We start from the raw sequence: 18,574 nt of genomic DNA on the forward strand, positions 1-18,574 counted from the left end.
GATTTCAGTGTGAGTGACCTGAGTGGGGGTGGAGTCATTATTGCATCAGATGAAATCCAATACCCCCGGGATCGGAATTGACCTCTAATTCTATGTCTCTGCACAGAAGATGGGGAGTGACGCTAAGAATGTGTGCTTTTCGCACCAAAGTCTGCCTGTCTCTGTTCAAAGACCATTTTCTCATATTTAATTGTAGCAGGTTTTTCGCAATTTAACAGGGGAGCCTAATTTCATGCTAAGTACTGGGTGTGATAAAGTCCAGATCACTTGTAATTCCCATCCCTGTGCAAACATAGATTTGCACAAAGATTAAAATTATCCTGCACACTAATAATGAGGGCCTCTGTGTTCCCTCTGTAAATACACTTATGGCCTTTCTGTCTTCCTGTGTGTAGCCGCCATCAGGTAGTAGCTATTGTTCCTCCTTTCTTTGTTGCTGCGTAACTACACTCAGATGTGGGAAACCTTTTGCTGGATTTGTTTTAATCTACAAGGTTCAAAATAGATTGCAACAATTAACATTTTATTACTAGATTGAAACATGCTTGTCCCAACATAGTTCCAGGCCAGATCCGTGGCACATTATCAGAATTATCAACATACAATATAGATAAGTTTGATTTAGATTAACTTTATGAAAAATCTTAAATGTGAAAATGTGGCCTGGATCCAGATCCAGCGGATCTACATTGGACACACCGGGGTTCTGAAGACATGGACGACTTTGGGTCCACTGAGCCTGACTCACAAACTTTTGTAAGTCAGACTCATACATGGAAGAAGTCAGAAACAAACCCAAACAAGAATTCTGCTGGACGTGAAGACTTTTTACATTCATAAATAACACTTAGATGAGTAGATGTGGCTATTCCCATGGTAGTGTTCAGGAAAATGCATTGTCAATGAGGTGCAACAGTTATTTGCATTTCTAAATTTGTACCTACATGAGCATTTGTAAAATGCACAGTAAGTGCTGTAAGTCTATCTTTTATTTTCTTAGTTGAGGAGTGATGAAAGACAGTAAATAGGAATCATTTTCAAGGAAAATACTTATATATAAAAAAGTATTTGCCTAACTCTCCTATTGTGGATTTTATTAAGTTGGAGTTCTCCACCCAGGTAGGTTTTGGAAACAAGCATTGGCAATGCCAAAAGGTCTTGCTTATGGGAGCGCTATTGGCTTTGTCAATATCTTTTAGCCTATTGTAGGACAGTGCAATCGCTGTGCAACAAAGCTGAAAGTAAAGGAACAAAAAGTTCTATGATGCAGTTAATGCTGGCTGCATCATAGTGCGTTTTTTCTTTACTTTTACCCTTGCTGTACAGCATCTGCACAGTTGTAGAATATTGCTAAAAGACATTGACAAAGCCAATAGCTCTCGCATAGGCAAGACCTATAGCTTTGCCAATGCCTGTTTTTCCAGTGACTCTCAAGGACATTTTGCTACTCAAAGCTATCTGATGACGGGACAAGGTGCACTAAAACTTACGGCTCATGATGGTGATAAGGGAAGTGCCTTTGGACCCACTTCCTGTGGTGTTTTGGGTTTACAAACATCCCTCTGAGCAACTAGTCTGCGATCAACCAAATACCCAATAAGCAGATAGACATTTGAACAGAAAGTTCGGCTATTGCACATAAAAACAACATGCAATGCACTTGGTCTCATGTTTGCTGAGTTAGAGCTATTAGCCTTGTAAATTCCTAACTGGACTTTCTTGCCACTTAAATTGAAAATAAAAAGTAAACAGTTGACATAAGCAAGCCAAATCAAAGCGAGATGGCTGCCATGAGCATGAGCGCGAAAGAGCGACACAAGAAGAAAAAGAAGTTAGCTCGCAGTCGAAAGTTTGACAATCGTGCAATTATCCATGTAACAGGGTCAGTCTGCAAGACGGTAACAAAACCGCCCCAAGGAGGGAGAAACCTAAAGCATTTACCAATGATAACAAAGGATTTTTGAAAGGCAAGCCCAGGAACGAGTGAAAGTAATGGGCGTCTGGTGGGTGTGATTAAAAGGCCACAATATTTACAACAGGTCAAAGCACTTGCACGCTCGACCTAAAAAGAAAAAAAATAAACCTTCAATTGATTTAAAAGAAGCCTCTCTAGAACTATTACTTTTCTGAAACAAATAACATCATTCTGAATTTGGAGGTAGAACATTTCCACTTACGTGACCTGATGATTCAGAAATGAGAATGGCTTATGAACAGGATACAACTATGCTGTATTTTATTCTCTCTGAATTGGGTATCATTCATGCCAAACCATCTGCATGCTTTGTAGGTTTTCCTTGAAATGCATGCATATGATAACACTATCTACAGCAAACCCTGATATGCATGTTAGCTGCTGTATTCACCCACAGAGCTTCTAAACCCTGTTTGACTTAATCGTTTTGACTGGAAACTGCCTTCAGCCTCCGGCTAACTAAGTTAGTGTTTATTCTGAAGGATGTGGTGATCTAGTCACTCGCTGTTGTCAACACATGGGCCTTTTGAGCGAACCCCGCATTCTCTTTGACAGTGTACATACAATCTGTTTAATAAATAACCCAAACCACAATTTACTTGAAAAGCTATTAAGCATGAACTGCACTAAATGGCGACCAAAATTATTATGAAGAGGACTGCTCCGAGACAATGGAAATGTCAGAGTATAAGAAGCGCTTTTGGAAGAATTCACAACAAATATGACAAGATAAGAACAAGATTTACAGGCCTGTTGTAAGAAAGGAAGCACTCAAAAGGATATGACAGCGCTTGACAGTTGATCTCGATCTTTGAATGCCCAGCAAACGTGACGAAAAAGAGTTTGTGGAAGAATACTGTAAATACAGTTTAGGCAAGGGGAGGATCAAATTGATCCTGGACAGCCTAAAGCAAGTAAAGCCAACAAATGGAAAGCAAGAAAACATGAGTTAAAAACCACAAAGCCAATAGCAAGCAGTGGGCGGAATTCATTCCCATGTCAAGTTTCTCAAAGTCCCTAAGATGTCTTTAGCATATGCAGACAGCTTTGCTGTCTGGTAGGCTGCGCCAAACAAGGCATATGCCTGAATTGTGTGTGAATAGCATACTGTTACAGATTCTGAAAACTTTAAAGACATGTAAACATGCCTCACTGAGTTATGTATTGCAGATAAGCACATATAATTCTCAGCAATGAGTGAGAGCAGGAATATGCAACCACAGATTTACATTTTATTGCAACTAGGTGTCTCTGATTCTAATTACATGCATCATGGCTATAACTGTGTAAAGGTTAGTTACCACAAGGGTAATTTGAACCCCCATCAATGTAGTGCATGACTCATATACATATCTTCACTTCAAGGCTGTCGACCAAGCAATCACTTCTACTGGTTTTAGTGAATTGCATGCTCTATGCACTTTTCCTTACCTGAAGTCTTGACAAAAAATATCCTCATTTAGCTGTCTCTTCTGGAAGCTTTTATGATGAAAATCTTGGGCGTTTACTTGTAGGGTTCGTATTTTTTAGTTTTTACTGATTTGTACATATAAATACTGACCGTAATAAGTGTTTCAAGTCTGTATAATAAAAATGGGAAAATACAAAAAGTAGGTCATCCATTTGAGTGACTCTCTGTACTGCCGAGGTGTTTGTCAGTAAACCTGTGCCCATATTCACTGCATGAGAAGTTAAACCGGCACTGGAAAAGCCAGTAGGCTGGTGTTGGCTCCCAGGCTTCTGGCCTTGTCAGTGCCTGTTTTGTTTCATCAATGCTTTTGCAAAACCTCATTGTTGGGGAAGCTGCTAGGCCCTCGCCAATACAAATAACATGCATAAATGCAGCTGCTAGGCCCTCACCAATATAAATACATTTCTTAAAAGCAAAAATGAAATATTTTTTGGTTTCAATAAGCACTTATTTCCATAGTAACCTTTAGCATTATTTTTTTAAAAGATTTTATTGAATTTTTAAAGTAACCATGATACAGAACAATACCCTTACTGATGCCCCAACACCTTCCCCCCGCTGTTGAGAAGTACCCTACATCATAATTGAATAAAAATTAGGAGAGTTGCTCCAAGAAAGTAATTTCTGCTACGCCAAGTGAGGGCCTACCTTCTTCTTGTGTCTTTTTGATTTAGGGGGGATGCACTGATTCACACATGCGCCCAGTCACTCTCCATTCCAACTTGTAGGGAAGGGGGGCAAGCGAGACTCCCGGAGAGGCAGACTCTGCCTGTGGCTCGGAATCTTGATTTTTGAAGCAGTTCATTAAAGCCTGCCAGGCTCGGGCTGTGTCCAGTCTGCCTATGCCCCTCCTAGCATCCCTCAATAGCACCTTGCCTTCACAGCTGGCCCATCTATCTAGCTCATTCCTCCAAACAGTCGCTCGAGGGCCTCCTGGGGACTTCCAGTTTCTAGTGACTTCCCTCTTTGCCAGTACAAATGCCAGATCCTGGAATCTACCTGTAACCTTTGTTTTGGTGGCAAGGGGGGACCATCCCACTAGGCAGTGACTCGGGAGCAAGACACATCTTTCTCCACGACCTCTGCAGTGGCTGTCATTACCTCCTCTCAATATTGCTGCACTGCCAGACATTGCCATATCATATGTAGGAAATCTGCTAACTTCTAGCATTATGGAAACTGCTTTGTATGTAGATATGTTCTTTGTGAAAGAGCAGAATGCTGTCACTCACACTGAAGGTAGCCAGTGGTAGAGGTGAGTTCACCAACTGCCCCACACCGTATGCTGAAGTGGGCAGAAGAAAAAGTGTGAATTACACAACAATTAAATTGATGCAGAGGGGTGGCTGAAAGCGCCTGTGTGTAAGTATATTATATAGCTCACATTTTAGTAGCATCAAGAACTCTTCCCAATATATAGACAAGCACCTATAGTATAAGCAAAATGAAATATAGAATAATACAGATAGAAATGTTAAAAGTACCATAACATCAGGAGCCCTCTTGCGAGTACTGCTGCGATCTGGGCCAACAATGACTGTTAGCTGCCTTGCTTGTTCTCACTGGCGCTGCCAATGGAAACATTTGGCCTGCATTCATGATGGACATGCGCCAAAGGAGCTGAGGATATGGCAGCTTGTGCTGGGTGCAGATACCTATATTGTGTCTCTCCCCTTTTAAGTAAAGGTGTGCACTCTCAACATTGCAATGTGTATTGTTTTCTCTTGGTGCAGGTGGAGGAGGGCTGGTGGGAAGGAATACTCAATGGCAGGTCGGGAATGTTCCCTTCCAACTTCATCAAGGAGATTGCTGGCGATGTGGACTGTGTTGGAATGTCTCTGGATGAGCAGCAAATAAAGCCAGGTAGGCGAAAGGATACAGGTCAGCATTCATTCATGTTATTACAGCGGGTCAATATCTCAAAGCTTTATGTGTGATCGTGGCTTACAAACGAAGGTTGGCTGCCCACATGATGACAACTGTTGGGCATTGATATTTTCCGGTGATACATCCAAATGTATACGACGAAACATACAAATCCATGTCTGTTTAAACTTTTTATTCCGATGTTATCAATGTGAAATGTTTGTTGATAAATTGTACGGAGATGTTTTGCAATAAACTTGTCACTTCTTTGGGAGATGTGGTTTATGTCACCATTAAATATCCTTAATGTGCAACTGAATGGCCTACTAACACCAGAGCGTCTCCCGGGGGTAGTACTGTGTGCAATCAGCCATTACATTGTGTTAGTGTTCCATGACTAAGAACATATTAGCAGCAGAAAGAACCCTTTTCTCGCCTAGTCACTAGTTCCCTCTTACAGGATTCTTCCCCAGCTCCACAAGATGTTAAGCATATAGCTGCAAAGGGAACAACAGAGTTACGTCAACATTGCTAGGTAAAGTGATTTAACAATTCAACCTGACAAAAGTAAATAAGTTCTAGAACTGTTAAAGAACAGTAAGTAAGGTTTACAGTCTGCAAGAGTTAATTTTAAATTTTGCCTCACCTTGCAATGAAGAGAATGAGCCCTCATTCCGAGGAGGTTGATACAACATTCTTCTTTTGTTACACTTTCTATGATGTTAAAGGGAGTACAGCTCCCATCGTATAAGCAGAAAAGAGCAAGCGAATGTCCAGTGAGAAGAATAACCACAGTTTTCTCAGAAGAGACATTTCTTAGAGCATACAGAAGTATCAATAAAACATATGAACAAATTTAATCTATCACCATTGTATTACACTACAGGGAGTGCAGAATTATTAGGCAAGTTGTATTTTTGAGGATTAATTTTATTATTGAACAACAACCATGTTCTCAATGAACCCAAAAAACTCATTAATATCAAAGCTGAATATTTTTGGAAGTAGTTTTTAGTTTGTTTTTAGTTTTAGCTATGTTAGGGGGATATCTGTGTGTGCAGGTGACTACTACTGTGCATAATTATTAGGCAACTTAACAAAAAAAAATATATACCCATTTCAATTATTTGTTATTACCAGTGAAACCAATATAACATCTCAACATTCACAAATATACATTTCTGACATTCAAAAACAAAACAAAAACAAATCAGTGACCAATATAGCCACCTTTCTTTGCAAGGACACTCAAAAGCCTGCCATCCATGGATTCTGTCAGTGTTTTGATCTGTTCACCATCAACATTGCGTGCAGCAGCAACCACACCCTCCCAGACACTGTTCAGAGAGGTGTACTGTTTTCCCTCCTTGTAAATCTCACATTTGATGATGGACCACAGGTTCTCAATGGGGTTCAGATCAGGTGAACAAGGAGGCCATGTCATTAGATTTCCTTCTTTTATACCCTTTCTTGCCAGCCACGCTGTGGAGTACTTGGACGCGTGTGATGGAGCATTGTCCTGCATGAAAACCATGTTTTTCTTGAAGGATGCAGACTTCTTCCTGTACCACTGCTTGAAGAAGGTGTCTTCCAGGAACTGCCAGTTGGACTGGGAGTTGAGCTTGACTCCATCCTCAACCCGAAAAGGCCCCACAAGCTCATCTTTGATGATGCCAGCCCAAACCAGTACTCCACCTCCACCTTGCTGGCGTCTGAGTCGGACTGGAGCTCTCTGCCCTTTACCAATCCAGCCACGGGCCCATCCATCTGGCCCATCAAGACTCACTCTCATTTCATCAGTCCATAAAACCTTAGAAAAATCAGTCTTGAGATATTTCTTGGCCCAGTCTTGACGTTTCAGCTTGTGTGTCTTGTTCAGTGGTGGTCGTCTTTCAGCCTTTCTTACCTTGGCCATGTCTCTGAGTATTGCACACCTTGTGCTTTTGGGCACTCCAGTGATGTTGCAGCTCTGAAATATGGCCAAACTGGTGGCAAGTGGCATCGTGGCAGCTGCACGCTTGACTTTTCTCAGTTCATGGGCAGTTATTTTGCGCCTTGGTTTTTCCACACGCTTCTTGCGACCCTGTTGACTATTTTGAATGAAACGCTTGATTGTTCGATGATCACGCTTCAGTAGCTTTGCAATTTTAAGAGTGCTGCATCCCTCTGCAAGATATCTCACTATTTTTGACTTTTCTGAGCCTGTCAAGTCCTTCTTTTGACCCATTTTGCCAAAGGAAAGGAAGTTGCCTAATAATTATGCACACCTGATATAGGGTGTTGATGTCATTAGACCACACCCCTTCTCATTACAGAGATGCACATCACCTAATATGCTTAATTGGTAGTAGGCTTTCGAGCCTATACAGCTTGGAGTAAGACAACATGCATAAAGAGGATGATGTGGTCAAAATACTCATTTGCCTAATAATTCTGCACTCCCTGTATATTTTTAGTGCAAACTTAAGATAAGCTTTTAAGTTAGTGCTGTGGAACACTTAAAAAACTGTACAGGGTTTCATAAAGACCATGGGCGAAAGTGGTTTTATCGAAGGGCAGCTGTAGAATATTTGGCCAAACTAGCACAAGGTCATCCAAGCAACTTCATTAGCATTGCACATTATCCAGGAGCTTTCCATGAAATGGTCTCTTGTGCTCTATTGTGATATTTTTTGCCAGGGAATTTCTGTTTACAAAGTATACGACCATGCTAATCTGAGACTTTCATCTGTGCTCCAATCAATCAATCAAAAAGGATTTGTAAGGTGGTTATAATCGCCATTGGGTGTATCCAGGCGCTTGCAGGTCTCAGCGGCTCATTCGAATAGCCAGGTCTTGAGGGCCCTAAAGGATTCCGGATAAGAGGTGATGGTCCGTAGATGCGCGGGGAGCTGTTCCAGGTTTTCGCTGCTATGTGGAAGAAGGCACGCCCTCCACTCCTGCGCCACCGTCCTGTAGTTCCATGGTTAGTAGGCGGAGGTGCTAGCTTGGCAATTTGCCCTCTGTGTAAATACCTTTGTTTCGTGGATCAGTTAGAGTGGATGTAATTTTGCACTGTTGAGGCAGTGAAAATTGCAGGTGTAAAATTGTCCAATCCTCAGTGCAAAATTGCTCGGTCAGCGGTACAAAGCATGCAGTCTGGCCCTTGGTCAAATAGAATGTGTTAGAACTCTGTTTAAAATGGCTTCAACTAGGCAAAATGGATTAGGCTATTACACCCCTTGAAAGGTTTTCCTGAGGAAATAAGTTTCTGGAAATAAGGTTGAAGAGACCCCACTGTACTTGATATAATAATATATCTGTGCATGGCTAGTCAGATTTTTTTGGAAGTATGTGACCTGCAGTACTTGGAATAACATTTCTGTTTGTGATCAGATTTTTCCGTCTTACCAGTAGTGCTTAATTTGTAAATAAAAAGGTGCCGGTGCTCAAAGCCCTCCTCAAACACACGGCTGCTGCAATTAAATGTGTGAACACGGAATACTCAGGCAGCGTAATGCTGAAGCCATCTCGGGCCTCTTCAATCCATATAAAGCCACTCCCGGCCCCTTCAGCTCACTCTTGAAGCTTTCTACTTTCTCTGTTTGTGACGCTTTTTCGTTTTTCCCTTCCTCTGTCTTTTCCATATGTGCCTTTTGCTCACAGCAAATGCTTGAGGCAGAAGAATAAGCCCCGGCCCTCAAAAATAAGTGCCGGGGCTCAGCACCGGAAACAACAAGCACAAATTAAGCACTGCTTACCAGGCCTTTTCATTCAGTCGTTGGAATCATTTGCTGTCAGTCATGGGTGGGTGTCACCATTGCTCTTATAAATCCCCTGTTCAGGGTAACTGATCTGTTTCTGTCAGTTTGTTAAAAAAATATAATAGGTATGATCAAAAATCACTTTAATCCATAAAGGTAAAATGTACAGACAGATTGGTACAGGCAGTGGGTAACTTTCACTAATGTTTCAAGGCCTGTCAGATGTGGAGTGAAGAGTTCATAGGGGAAGGTTGGCAGGGTTCTGCCCCCGCTGCTTTGGGGCTCGAGGAAGGCATCTTTGTACCCTTCTGCAGTGTGGGGGACTCCAGCCCTGGTCAATGGCCATACCATACAGGGGAGGTCCCCAGATTCCGTGGAAGTTGGAGAGAAGCTCCCCATAGACTCCACATGGTATTTTCCCACTGCCAAATGCACCAAACACTAGGGTGGCTGCTTGGCTATGCACAAAAAGCACTGGATTAAACGTGATTTTGCTATCGAGATGAGCCCCTTAGGTGGCTTAACATCAAATTGAAGTGGTTGCTCTGACTCCTGGCAGCTTAATGGAGGAGAGGTAGAAATGCCTTCCTCTGTGTCCCTTAAATACGGCTCTACTATTGTAGTAAACCGAAACAGTAGTGCAGTTGCTTTATGTTCATAGAGTAATATCTTCACGCAGTTGTCATAGAATCTGCCTCTGGGCCTGTGTCTGAGTTTTGAGATAGAAACAGATTTATTTGGCTCAACTTTAAAAGTGCCTGTGGATCAAAAAGGAAAGTAAAAGGCTTTTCTTTTGTCAGGTGGTGGCTGGTGAACTTTGACAATGGTGGGGCCACAAGGTAATTGCTGCCCCACCAGAGAGAAAAATCATCATTTTGGGGTATAGAATAAATAGAATACATACACAGCAACCTTCTAATGCTCGAATATGGACTCCAGAAGGCATTCCACCATCAAAATAAATGTGAAGTTTGTTTTTGTTTTCACCCAGTCTCCAAAGGAAAATTGTAGGTCTTCTGGTGGTTCAGTCAGTGGATAGATCCAACTAGTAATGGTTGCCAGTGTCATGCTTGTAGTGCTCGTGATCAGCATCTGTTAGTATGGTCCCTCGCTTCTCTACGGCGCGGGTTAGTGTGGAAGCGGTTGCATACTCTGTATGTGGTATTCTGAACATAACATTTATTGAACTGGAATAGGGGTTCTGCATGAGATAGTTGCCAGGGTGTCAGGCTGGCAGGTCAGCACCGCCACAGGGTCTGTTTTTGAGCAAGACGCGCAGCGTTGTGAGCCGCAGGTTCTCCCAACAAAATAATGTGTTTCATTAGCGTTTCTATCCCTGTGCCTGCGGGATGGGTTTGTGCAGGGATGGCATTTAGAGGTTAAAATTCTGATGATGTGTCCAACACTGGCATTTTCAGTGTAGAATTGGTCCTGGGCAGGCCTTATCCTTTAGAGTTGTGGACTACTATGTTGGGGTGAAGACTTTGACATGTTGACTGCTGCGATCGGTTAGTGTTGATGGTGCTAGACGCTCGTGGGCTCCACGAAAGTAGCAGTTCCCTCTTGGCATGTCATTTGTTATATTCGTGACCGAAGCAGAAAAGTATGGGGCAGGGGTGTTCAGTAGTATGAATGGCAGCCCTATAACAGTTGTAATTTGGGGGTTTAGTGTGATAATCCACAGGTGGAGTTGTACCTCTTCTTGGAAAAGTGGATTTAGCTCTGGGTTCATTTCATCACGTGATTAGCTGCCTCATTTCAGCCTCTCTTTGTGTGTTGCCTACGTTAATTCTTTGTCTGTGCTCCTGGTGTTCGCTCTCCCCACCATCCTTACCATAGGTGTATTTCTGTGTGGTGATCTCATGATTATTTTCTTGGATTTTTGCTTGTTTGAGATAACGTGTGTGTGTTCTAAATTAATGTCATGTCTACCTTTACTGGGTTCCCGTGTATGATGCAAGCACATGTGGGTTCAGAGTGGTTCCATTGGTCGACATGTGTTCCTACAAGTTTCCTTGGCGGGTCTCGTGCGTGAGCGATATTCAGTTCAGTTGGACTTCAGTGTTTTACTGTGTCTGCCTGTGCGCCTTTCAGCGTGGTTCATTTGATGTGTTTATGGTGTTTCTATTTGGTGTTGTGCAGAAGTGTGTACCCTTCAATAGTTCACTTGTGAGTGTGTATTTCTGGCAAACGGGTATTTGATGCGTGAGTGATGCCTCCGCATGAATTTAATCACTTGCAGATCTGTAGTGAATAGTATTATTTTGGCCTTGTGTTTAAGAGACAGGTGTGTCCTAGGGTGACCACCTGGCATTGAGGCAAATGCTGGACAGGACTGTAAAAAATTCAGGACAAAGGGTCAAAATTCAGGACAAAAATTCAGAACAAAGGGTCAAAATTCAGGACAAAAATTCAAGAACAAACGTCAGTTTTACAGACACACGCAAGAGACGCCATGCCTCACTATGTTGTCAGTGCATTTATTTACTCTTTTTTAACATAGCACTATTTATTCACTGTGGTCTTTTTGTGATTGCCTCCTGGTATGCTACATTCAGGTGTCACATTACGTCCTTGTTCAGTAGTAAATTAATGCCCTTCAGTACTGTGGCAAGGCCATCACCCCTACCCAAATCTACCCGATCTTTCCTGAAGAGAAAGTAATAGCAACATTTTGATTATGTTTCTGAACATTTTAAAACCCCTGGCAAACAGTTTGGGAAACATTATGGTAATTAACCTTATGCTAGTTTAAACAAATTGAACAAAAACATCTGGCTTATCCCAACCGCCCATGGACTTTCAACTTAATGAGGCACCTAATGTCAGGATGTGATGTACCCATAACTTGTCTGTGGTCTCACAGCACTAGAGTGTATGTCCGGGACTCTACATTTATCTCAGAAATGGGAGCCCGGACTACCAATCAAAGATAATAAAAGAGGAGGATGAAATCGAGAGCAAATGGGAGATCCACAGCAAGTAATTCAAAGGGTTGTTGCCAAGAACTGGGTAAATAAGGAAGAGAAGTACAAGGTGGGACAATTTCTAAAATCAGACAAGATGGGTCCACCAAGACTATTCGAAGGTATTGGGAACCTGGGGAGTTGTCTCTGCACACAGGAGCGAAACAGAAGGGGCACTGTCAAGTGGTTGAACAAGCAACACCCATCCACCTTGGCAAACTCTTCTGGTGCAATGGTCCGCTGTTAGTGCTTTTGAAGGGTGAGCAGGGACCAGACCCCTTGCAAGGTTGTGCAAGGCAATTGCCCGCTTTGTCCATGTCTTTATATGGTTTTGAAATTGAGCAAAAGCCAAACTAGAGATCTGGGTTATCCCTAAGTGTCAAGTACACATAGAATCTTCAAAATATTTGGGATGTAGATTGCACAAACACAATTTATAAATTTTAAAATGTAATTAGTGTTTCTTTGACATGGCACTGTTTTTGCCTTTATATACATTTAGATCTCAGATTGAACTGGGAACCAGTTACCTTTTGATACCTAATTATTAATATCTACAATTTTTACACTGATTTCCAGGAAGAAAATCTCAGCAGAGCGAACGGTCCCTCCAAGCCCAGTTGGCTTTTTGGTCTTCTCTTCTGCTTTCTGTAGAGGCCATGTGGCACTAGTGAAGATGGTGTGCTACCCCAATGATAGTATTATTTTGCAAACCTTCCCCTGCTCGTCCTTCATTCCTTCTTCAGAGAGGCCACACATCTGATTTGGTCACTGCGGCGCCATCAGGAGCTCTTTCCACTCTAAAGCTAACTGTGACTGCGGGTGTATTAGGTCTTCTGGACTTAGAATGCTATTATTCAGCTGCACAGGTCCAATGGGTGGCTCGCTGGCTTTCTGCCCACCTCCCTGCATGAGACAGGGTTTACCAGTAACGACTTTTAAGAAAGGCTTAATGCACTGCTCACTGTTTCCTACTGACCATTCTACGGATCACCATTCAGGGTTATCATGCACAGCTTTCTCTTGCCTTGCCAGAACCTGTACACCACAGCACTGACACTCTACTCTGCAACTCTGCACTTTACACCACTCTACTCTATGCCACTGCACTCTAGGCACTATACTCTACTCAACACCACTCTACAATACTCCACTCTGCACCACTCTACACCACTGCACTCTGTGCCACATGAGTCTACTCTGCACTCTGACACTGCACCACTCTGCATTATTGCACTCTCTGCTACTCTATTGTATGCCACACTACTCAACTGCACTCTATGTAACTCTACCCCATGCCACTCTATGCCACTGCACTCTGCGCCAATGCACTCTAAACAACTGCACTGTATGCCACTGCCCTGTACTCTGTACCACTGTACTCTATGCCACTGCTCTCTGTGCCACTCTACTCCACTCTACATCACTGCACTGACACTCTACTCTGCAGCGTTCCACTCTCCACCACTGTACTATACACCAATGAACTATGTGCTACTGCATTCTATGCCACTGCACTCTATGCCACTCTACTCTGCATCACTCCACTCTACAGCACTTTGCTCTACTCTGCACCACTCTACACTATGCCACTGCACTCCCTGCAACATCAGTCTACTCTGCAATCTATGCCACTGCACCACTCTACACTACTGCTCTATCTGCTACTCCATTGTATGCCACTCTACTCCACTGCACTCTATGCCACTCTACTCTGTCCCACGTCACTCCATGCCACTGCACTCTAAACCACTGCACTCCACGCTAACGCACTCTAAACAACTGCACTGTACCCCACTGCACTGTACTTTGCACCACTGGGCTCTACACCACTGCTCCTATGCCACTCTACTCCACTCCACACAACTATGCCACTAACTTTAAGCCATGCTGAACAGCAGCTACTCTGGTGTACAACATTGCTAATGGCTAAAACACGTTAGCAAAGCCAATAACTCTTTCGTAGATGAGACCTATTGGCTTTGCCAATGTTTGATGGTACTACGAGGTACCTGAAAGAACTGTGAAAAATTAAATTACATCATAATAAAGGCTGCTTCAAAATGAGCAAATACATTTCGGTTAAATAAACAAAAAGTGCTTCTCAAATACAGATTTGAATAATATACAGTTTATACCTAGTACTAAAAAAATGTATAACATTCCATTAAAACCACACACCCCACAGCTTACCTTGGAACACCATTACAATACCTCTCTAAAAGAAATATCTTTGCCACCAGACAACTTCAAGTGACTCCTTTTAGTAAAGTCAATGCAGGTTTTCAAGCCCCTTTGTATTTGCAGATTTACCAGTTGGGCACATTTGCATGTCTTTAGGGAAGGAGACCCCCTGGCAAGAATGTCTGATTCTTATTTGTCTGCCCCTCCCTCAGAGCACAGGAGACTCCCTGCCTTCCAGTCCAGCTGGGGAGACTGATCTGCCCGTAATTTCGCCCTGCCTCCGTTGTCCTTTAGATGAAAGGCTAAAATTACAGACAAATGCTGTCCTTGAAGACTTTCATCACGGACAACGAACGGCAGGGCGAAATTACGGACAGTCCGTGAAATTTACGGAAGGGTGGTCACCCTAGTGTGTCCGAGACAATGCCAAAGACAATTCCTGGGTTCTCCTCATTCGAGCCTGCGCTGATCTGTATGCAGCAGCATGCCAGAGGAAACATGCTGCAGAAACAGATGTGTCAGGAATCAAATCCCTCCTGTAACTCGTGGGAGTCAGGGGAAGACCTCGGGCTTCCAGGCGGCCCCACTGCGGCTCCTTGCACCACTGGCTCTTCCTGTTTCTAAGCCGCGGAACTGGAAACAGCTCATTAGGCTTTTGCCTTCCCGAGCATGAAATGTCGCTCCAACCAATACACCCTGCAGAGAAGAGAACATGTGGAATTCAAATATTTAGCAACCTACTTATGCTGCAGTGTTTTTTTGTGGTGTATTCCTCAGCAAAGTGAACATTACGTAATGTAACAAAAGCACATTCTGATTAACTCTTTGTAGCTCACATGACTGAGGGATATATTTATATATACACTGGTGGCTGCCACAGGACAGTTTTGGCGGGGCAGGACAGTGGGCGAAGGAACGGGTGGGGGGGTATATATATATATTTTTTAAAGTTTGGAAAAAAAAACACTTACCTTTGAGGGGAGACGCGTTCGTCTCCCCTCCGTCCCCTTCCCAGCTGCTCAGGCACCCAGCCAATCACAAAGCTGCTGAAAGCAGCTTTGTGATTGGTCTGAGCCGCTTGCTTCACCGTTCAGACTGGGTATGGGTGCCTGGACATGTTCTCTAACCGGCTGTGCTATACAGCCAGGTAGAGAACATGCAAAGTACGCATGTCTTTTTGGCCGGCCCAACACAGCCCGCGAAACAGCCATGCGCACTTTGTGTGCTCATAGCCCTCCTCCGGCTCCCTCCCTCCAGCCCAGCTCCACAGGAAAAAATAAAATGATAATAACATAGTCTACGTTATTATAATTTTATTTTTTCCTTTTTTGGTAAATCAGGCGTGGCAACGCTCTTCCCCCTTAGCGGAGGAGTCACCCCTGTATGTATATTTATATATATATATATATATATATATATACATATTATATATATATATATATATGCTCTTTAAAAGCAAAAGTTAAAGTGGTGTTATAGTTAGGTGCAATGAGATAAAAACTAATGTTTAAAAACAAAAGAAATAAAACCCACTGAAATTCACCTGTTATAGTTCAGTGAGCTAATTACAATTTGCGCTTCCCCCTCCCTTGCTTATGGCACATCGTGTATTACATCGCTCATGACATGCTAAATGACATCACTGATGACATACCTGATGACATCATCCAAGCTACCGCTCCTCAAATTGATAATTTAAGGAAAAAAGTAGGGGTAGTAAAAGTTCCACAAAGACATGCATCATAGATTGACTGTATGTGCATGTAAGCTTGTATCAAATAGAAATTTAGTGGTATTGGAGACAGTCTGATTTGATATGGTAAAATTTGTATGGTGCACAATTTAACTAGCAACGTTTTAAGTGCAAATTAGTACTTCATTTAGACAAGGTAGAGACTGAGCACAACTAGTATGAATTGCTGGCATACATTACAAGCAGGTTATGTGTCAAATCAGAGTCCGGTTGCCAAAATATGTGAGAAAAACGAAAGCTTGTTCTTACAATACATTACTCATCTGTAGCTAACTGTGCATATGCTGATGTTAAAGAGTTGTCTTACAGTGCGCACAATATGTTCTATATAAACTAGAACTTGCAGAGGTGCAGATATTTACTTACAGACATTCAGTGAAAATGTTGAGACATTATACATTGCTGACTGTATAATGTATGAGTGACTCACTTAAAAAACAGTTCAACTTGCAGTATGATTGTAAGCGTTGTTCTAATGGTGTACACCATTCTGCTAATTCCTGGAACTGTTTAATGTAACTTTACAAACCACAGAGGGTTGTGCATAGGACCTAGTTGTGCATGTCTTATTAGTGGCTAATGAAAATATATGAAGAAGTTGACTTAAATTTCTGTCAGATGAGGTATTTTCACAGGTATAGTTAATAAATGTAAGTAATCACTTTTGAATTGCTGCGCGCATTAATGTCTATGAGACCTTGCTGGGGCTAATCACAAAGGTAACTTACACTGGTGAGTAATTCACATGTATACGTTTACTCTTACATACATTGCTTATCATATTAATGTGTACAGACATATTATGTTTCTGACACACATGAAAGACATTAAAAACAGAGCGTTACATCTACTAAATCTGGGTAATTTCAAAGATACACTTTATATCTTTCAGGTTGTGAAAGGCTACACACATTAGCTCAGTAGAGGTAATAGAAAACTGTATTTAACTGTTGCTCGCTGAACACCTTCCAGTATGAAAAGCGTATAATAAAGTTTCACAGTCATTCGATGATGTCAACAGTAGTACTGTCAACGATGTCATTGAAAGTGTAATGAGGTGTGTAATATATAAGGTCATGAGCAGTCATGGCGAGATCACAAGTTCTAGTTATCTCACTGAGCAATAAGTGGTGAATTTCAGTGTTTTTTGGTTTTCAAACAATAGTTTTTAACTGATTTCAACACCTACCTATCACATCACTTTAACATTTGTTTTTTTCATTGAATTTCTCTGTTTTTTTCCAAAAGTAAACTAAGACCTTATTCGCATACCTAACTATGATGCCACTTTAGCCTCTGTTTTTTTCAGTGAATTTCTGGGGGTACATTAATGCAAGTGAAAAATATATTAGCATATGTAGCTATGACTTCTCTTTATTCTTTGATTTCTTTCTAGTGAATTTCTGTTTTTTATCATATTCAGCCCCTGTGTGCTGCCCATGCCCCTTCCTGTCTGCCCTCCATGTTTAGCTGGTAAAATTGCGGTTGTAAAGTAACTATATATTTGGAGTATAAATCCTTTTAAATGCAAAACATTTGAGGAAACACCTATAAGAAAACTTTAAAGCAAGACTACACAAAGACTGTACAAATTAAATCTTTTCTTGTATTTGAACAATTTCAGATTAAAGTATTTACATAATGAATGATGGAGGCTGCTCCAGAAGCGCATAGTGAGTGCTTATGCAGTGCAACAAGTGACAAAATGTGACTAAGAACACAAAATCCAAATTCAGTACAAGAATTTCCTATACAGAGCCTGTCTTGTGAGGTTCATTTGTGTAGTAGCACATAACTAAGGCAAGACGCGCTTATTCTTGGTCTCCCTTAAGGGATATAGAATCAGTACAGGCAAATACTAGATGAGTCGTCAACGCTTTGACCTAAAGTCTCGCGTTTAATCAGAAACATCTATGTGGGTCTTCATCAAGACAAATGAAGGAGCAACCTGGAGTCGCATGAAGTTTTATCAACAACGCTATGGGGATGCCTGGGCAATCTTCCTCCAAAAATAGATGGCTGGCTTGAACACACATCAAGAACCTATGGTCCTCCATATATATCCTTTTAGCCTTCAAGTGGTGACAGATGTTACGGTCATCGTGCCCTTCAAATAACATCAGAAATGGGCTCATTCAGGCCGGTCAACTCACAGCTTGCTAAGTACTATATGCTAACCAGGTCCTGAGGTTGACAGAGTTACCCCATTGTTTTTTAAAGGTACCTTGCATGACCAGCTAGCTATCCCTGGCCCTCCGAGATGCCCTCCATTGTCTGTGTGCTGCCCCTGGCCCCTCCTGCATGCCCTTCATTGTTCTTTGCTCCACCAGCCTCTGCGTTGTGTGGTTCCGGGTTCATTGCAGGGCTGAGTACATTTTTTTTTTTAAACAAGATTTGCGGTATCAGTGCTGTTACCCTAGTATCACACAGGTCATGCTGGGTACCGCGGTACTAGGTGTTTGGTACTGCAGTACCTACCACCCAAATTATTATGTTTTGTTTGCTTTTAACAGAAGTCCCTTTGCCACCCATCATCTTCCACATGTCCCTAGGGTCAGGGTGTCCCTCAGTACATTATGGCCTTTGAAAAAAAAATCAGGACTCAGAGACCCAGTC

The 18,574-nt window shown here is 42.2% G+C and overlaps 1 protein-coding gene across 3 annotated transcripts in view; it reads left to right on the plus strand.

The window, feature by feature from the left end:
• The window catches only part of SH3KBP1 (SH3 domain containing kinase binding protein 1), a 1,044,962-nt gene that overhangs the window by 572,942 nt on the left and 453,446 nt on the right, over positions 1-18,574 (plus strand). For 2 of the 3 annotated variants that reach the window (XM_069204692.1, XM_069204694.1), the window contains exon 5: positions 5,180-5,327. In XM_069204692.1, coding sequence (XP_069060793.1) covers positions 5,180-5,327 — 148 coding nt within the window. The remainder of the gene's footprint in view (positions 1-5,179; positions 5,328-18,574) is intronic. The other variant, XM_069204693.1, reaches the window with a different exon arrangement.

Source organism: Pleurodeles waltl, chromosome 8 (assembly GCF_031143425.1).
Source record: "Pleurodeles waltl isolate 20211129_DDA chromosome 8, aPleWal1.hap1.20221129, whole genome shotgun sequence".
NCBI classification, from domain to species: domain Eukaryota; kingdom Metazoa; phylum Chordata; class Amphibia; order Caudata; family Salamandridae; genus Pleurodeles; species Pleurodeles waltl.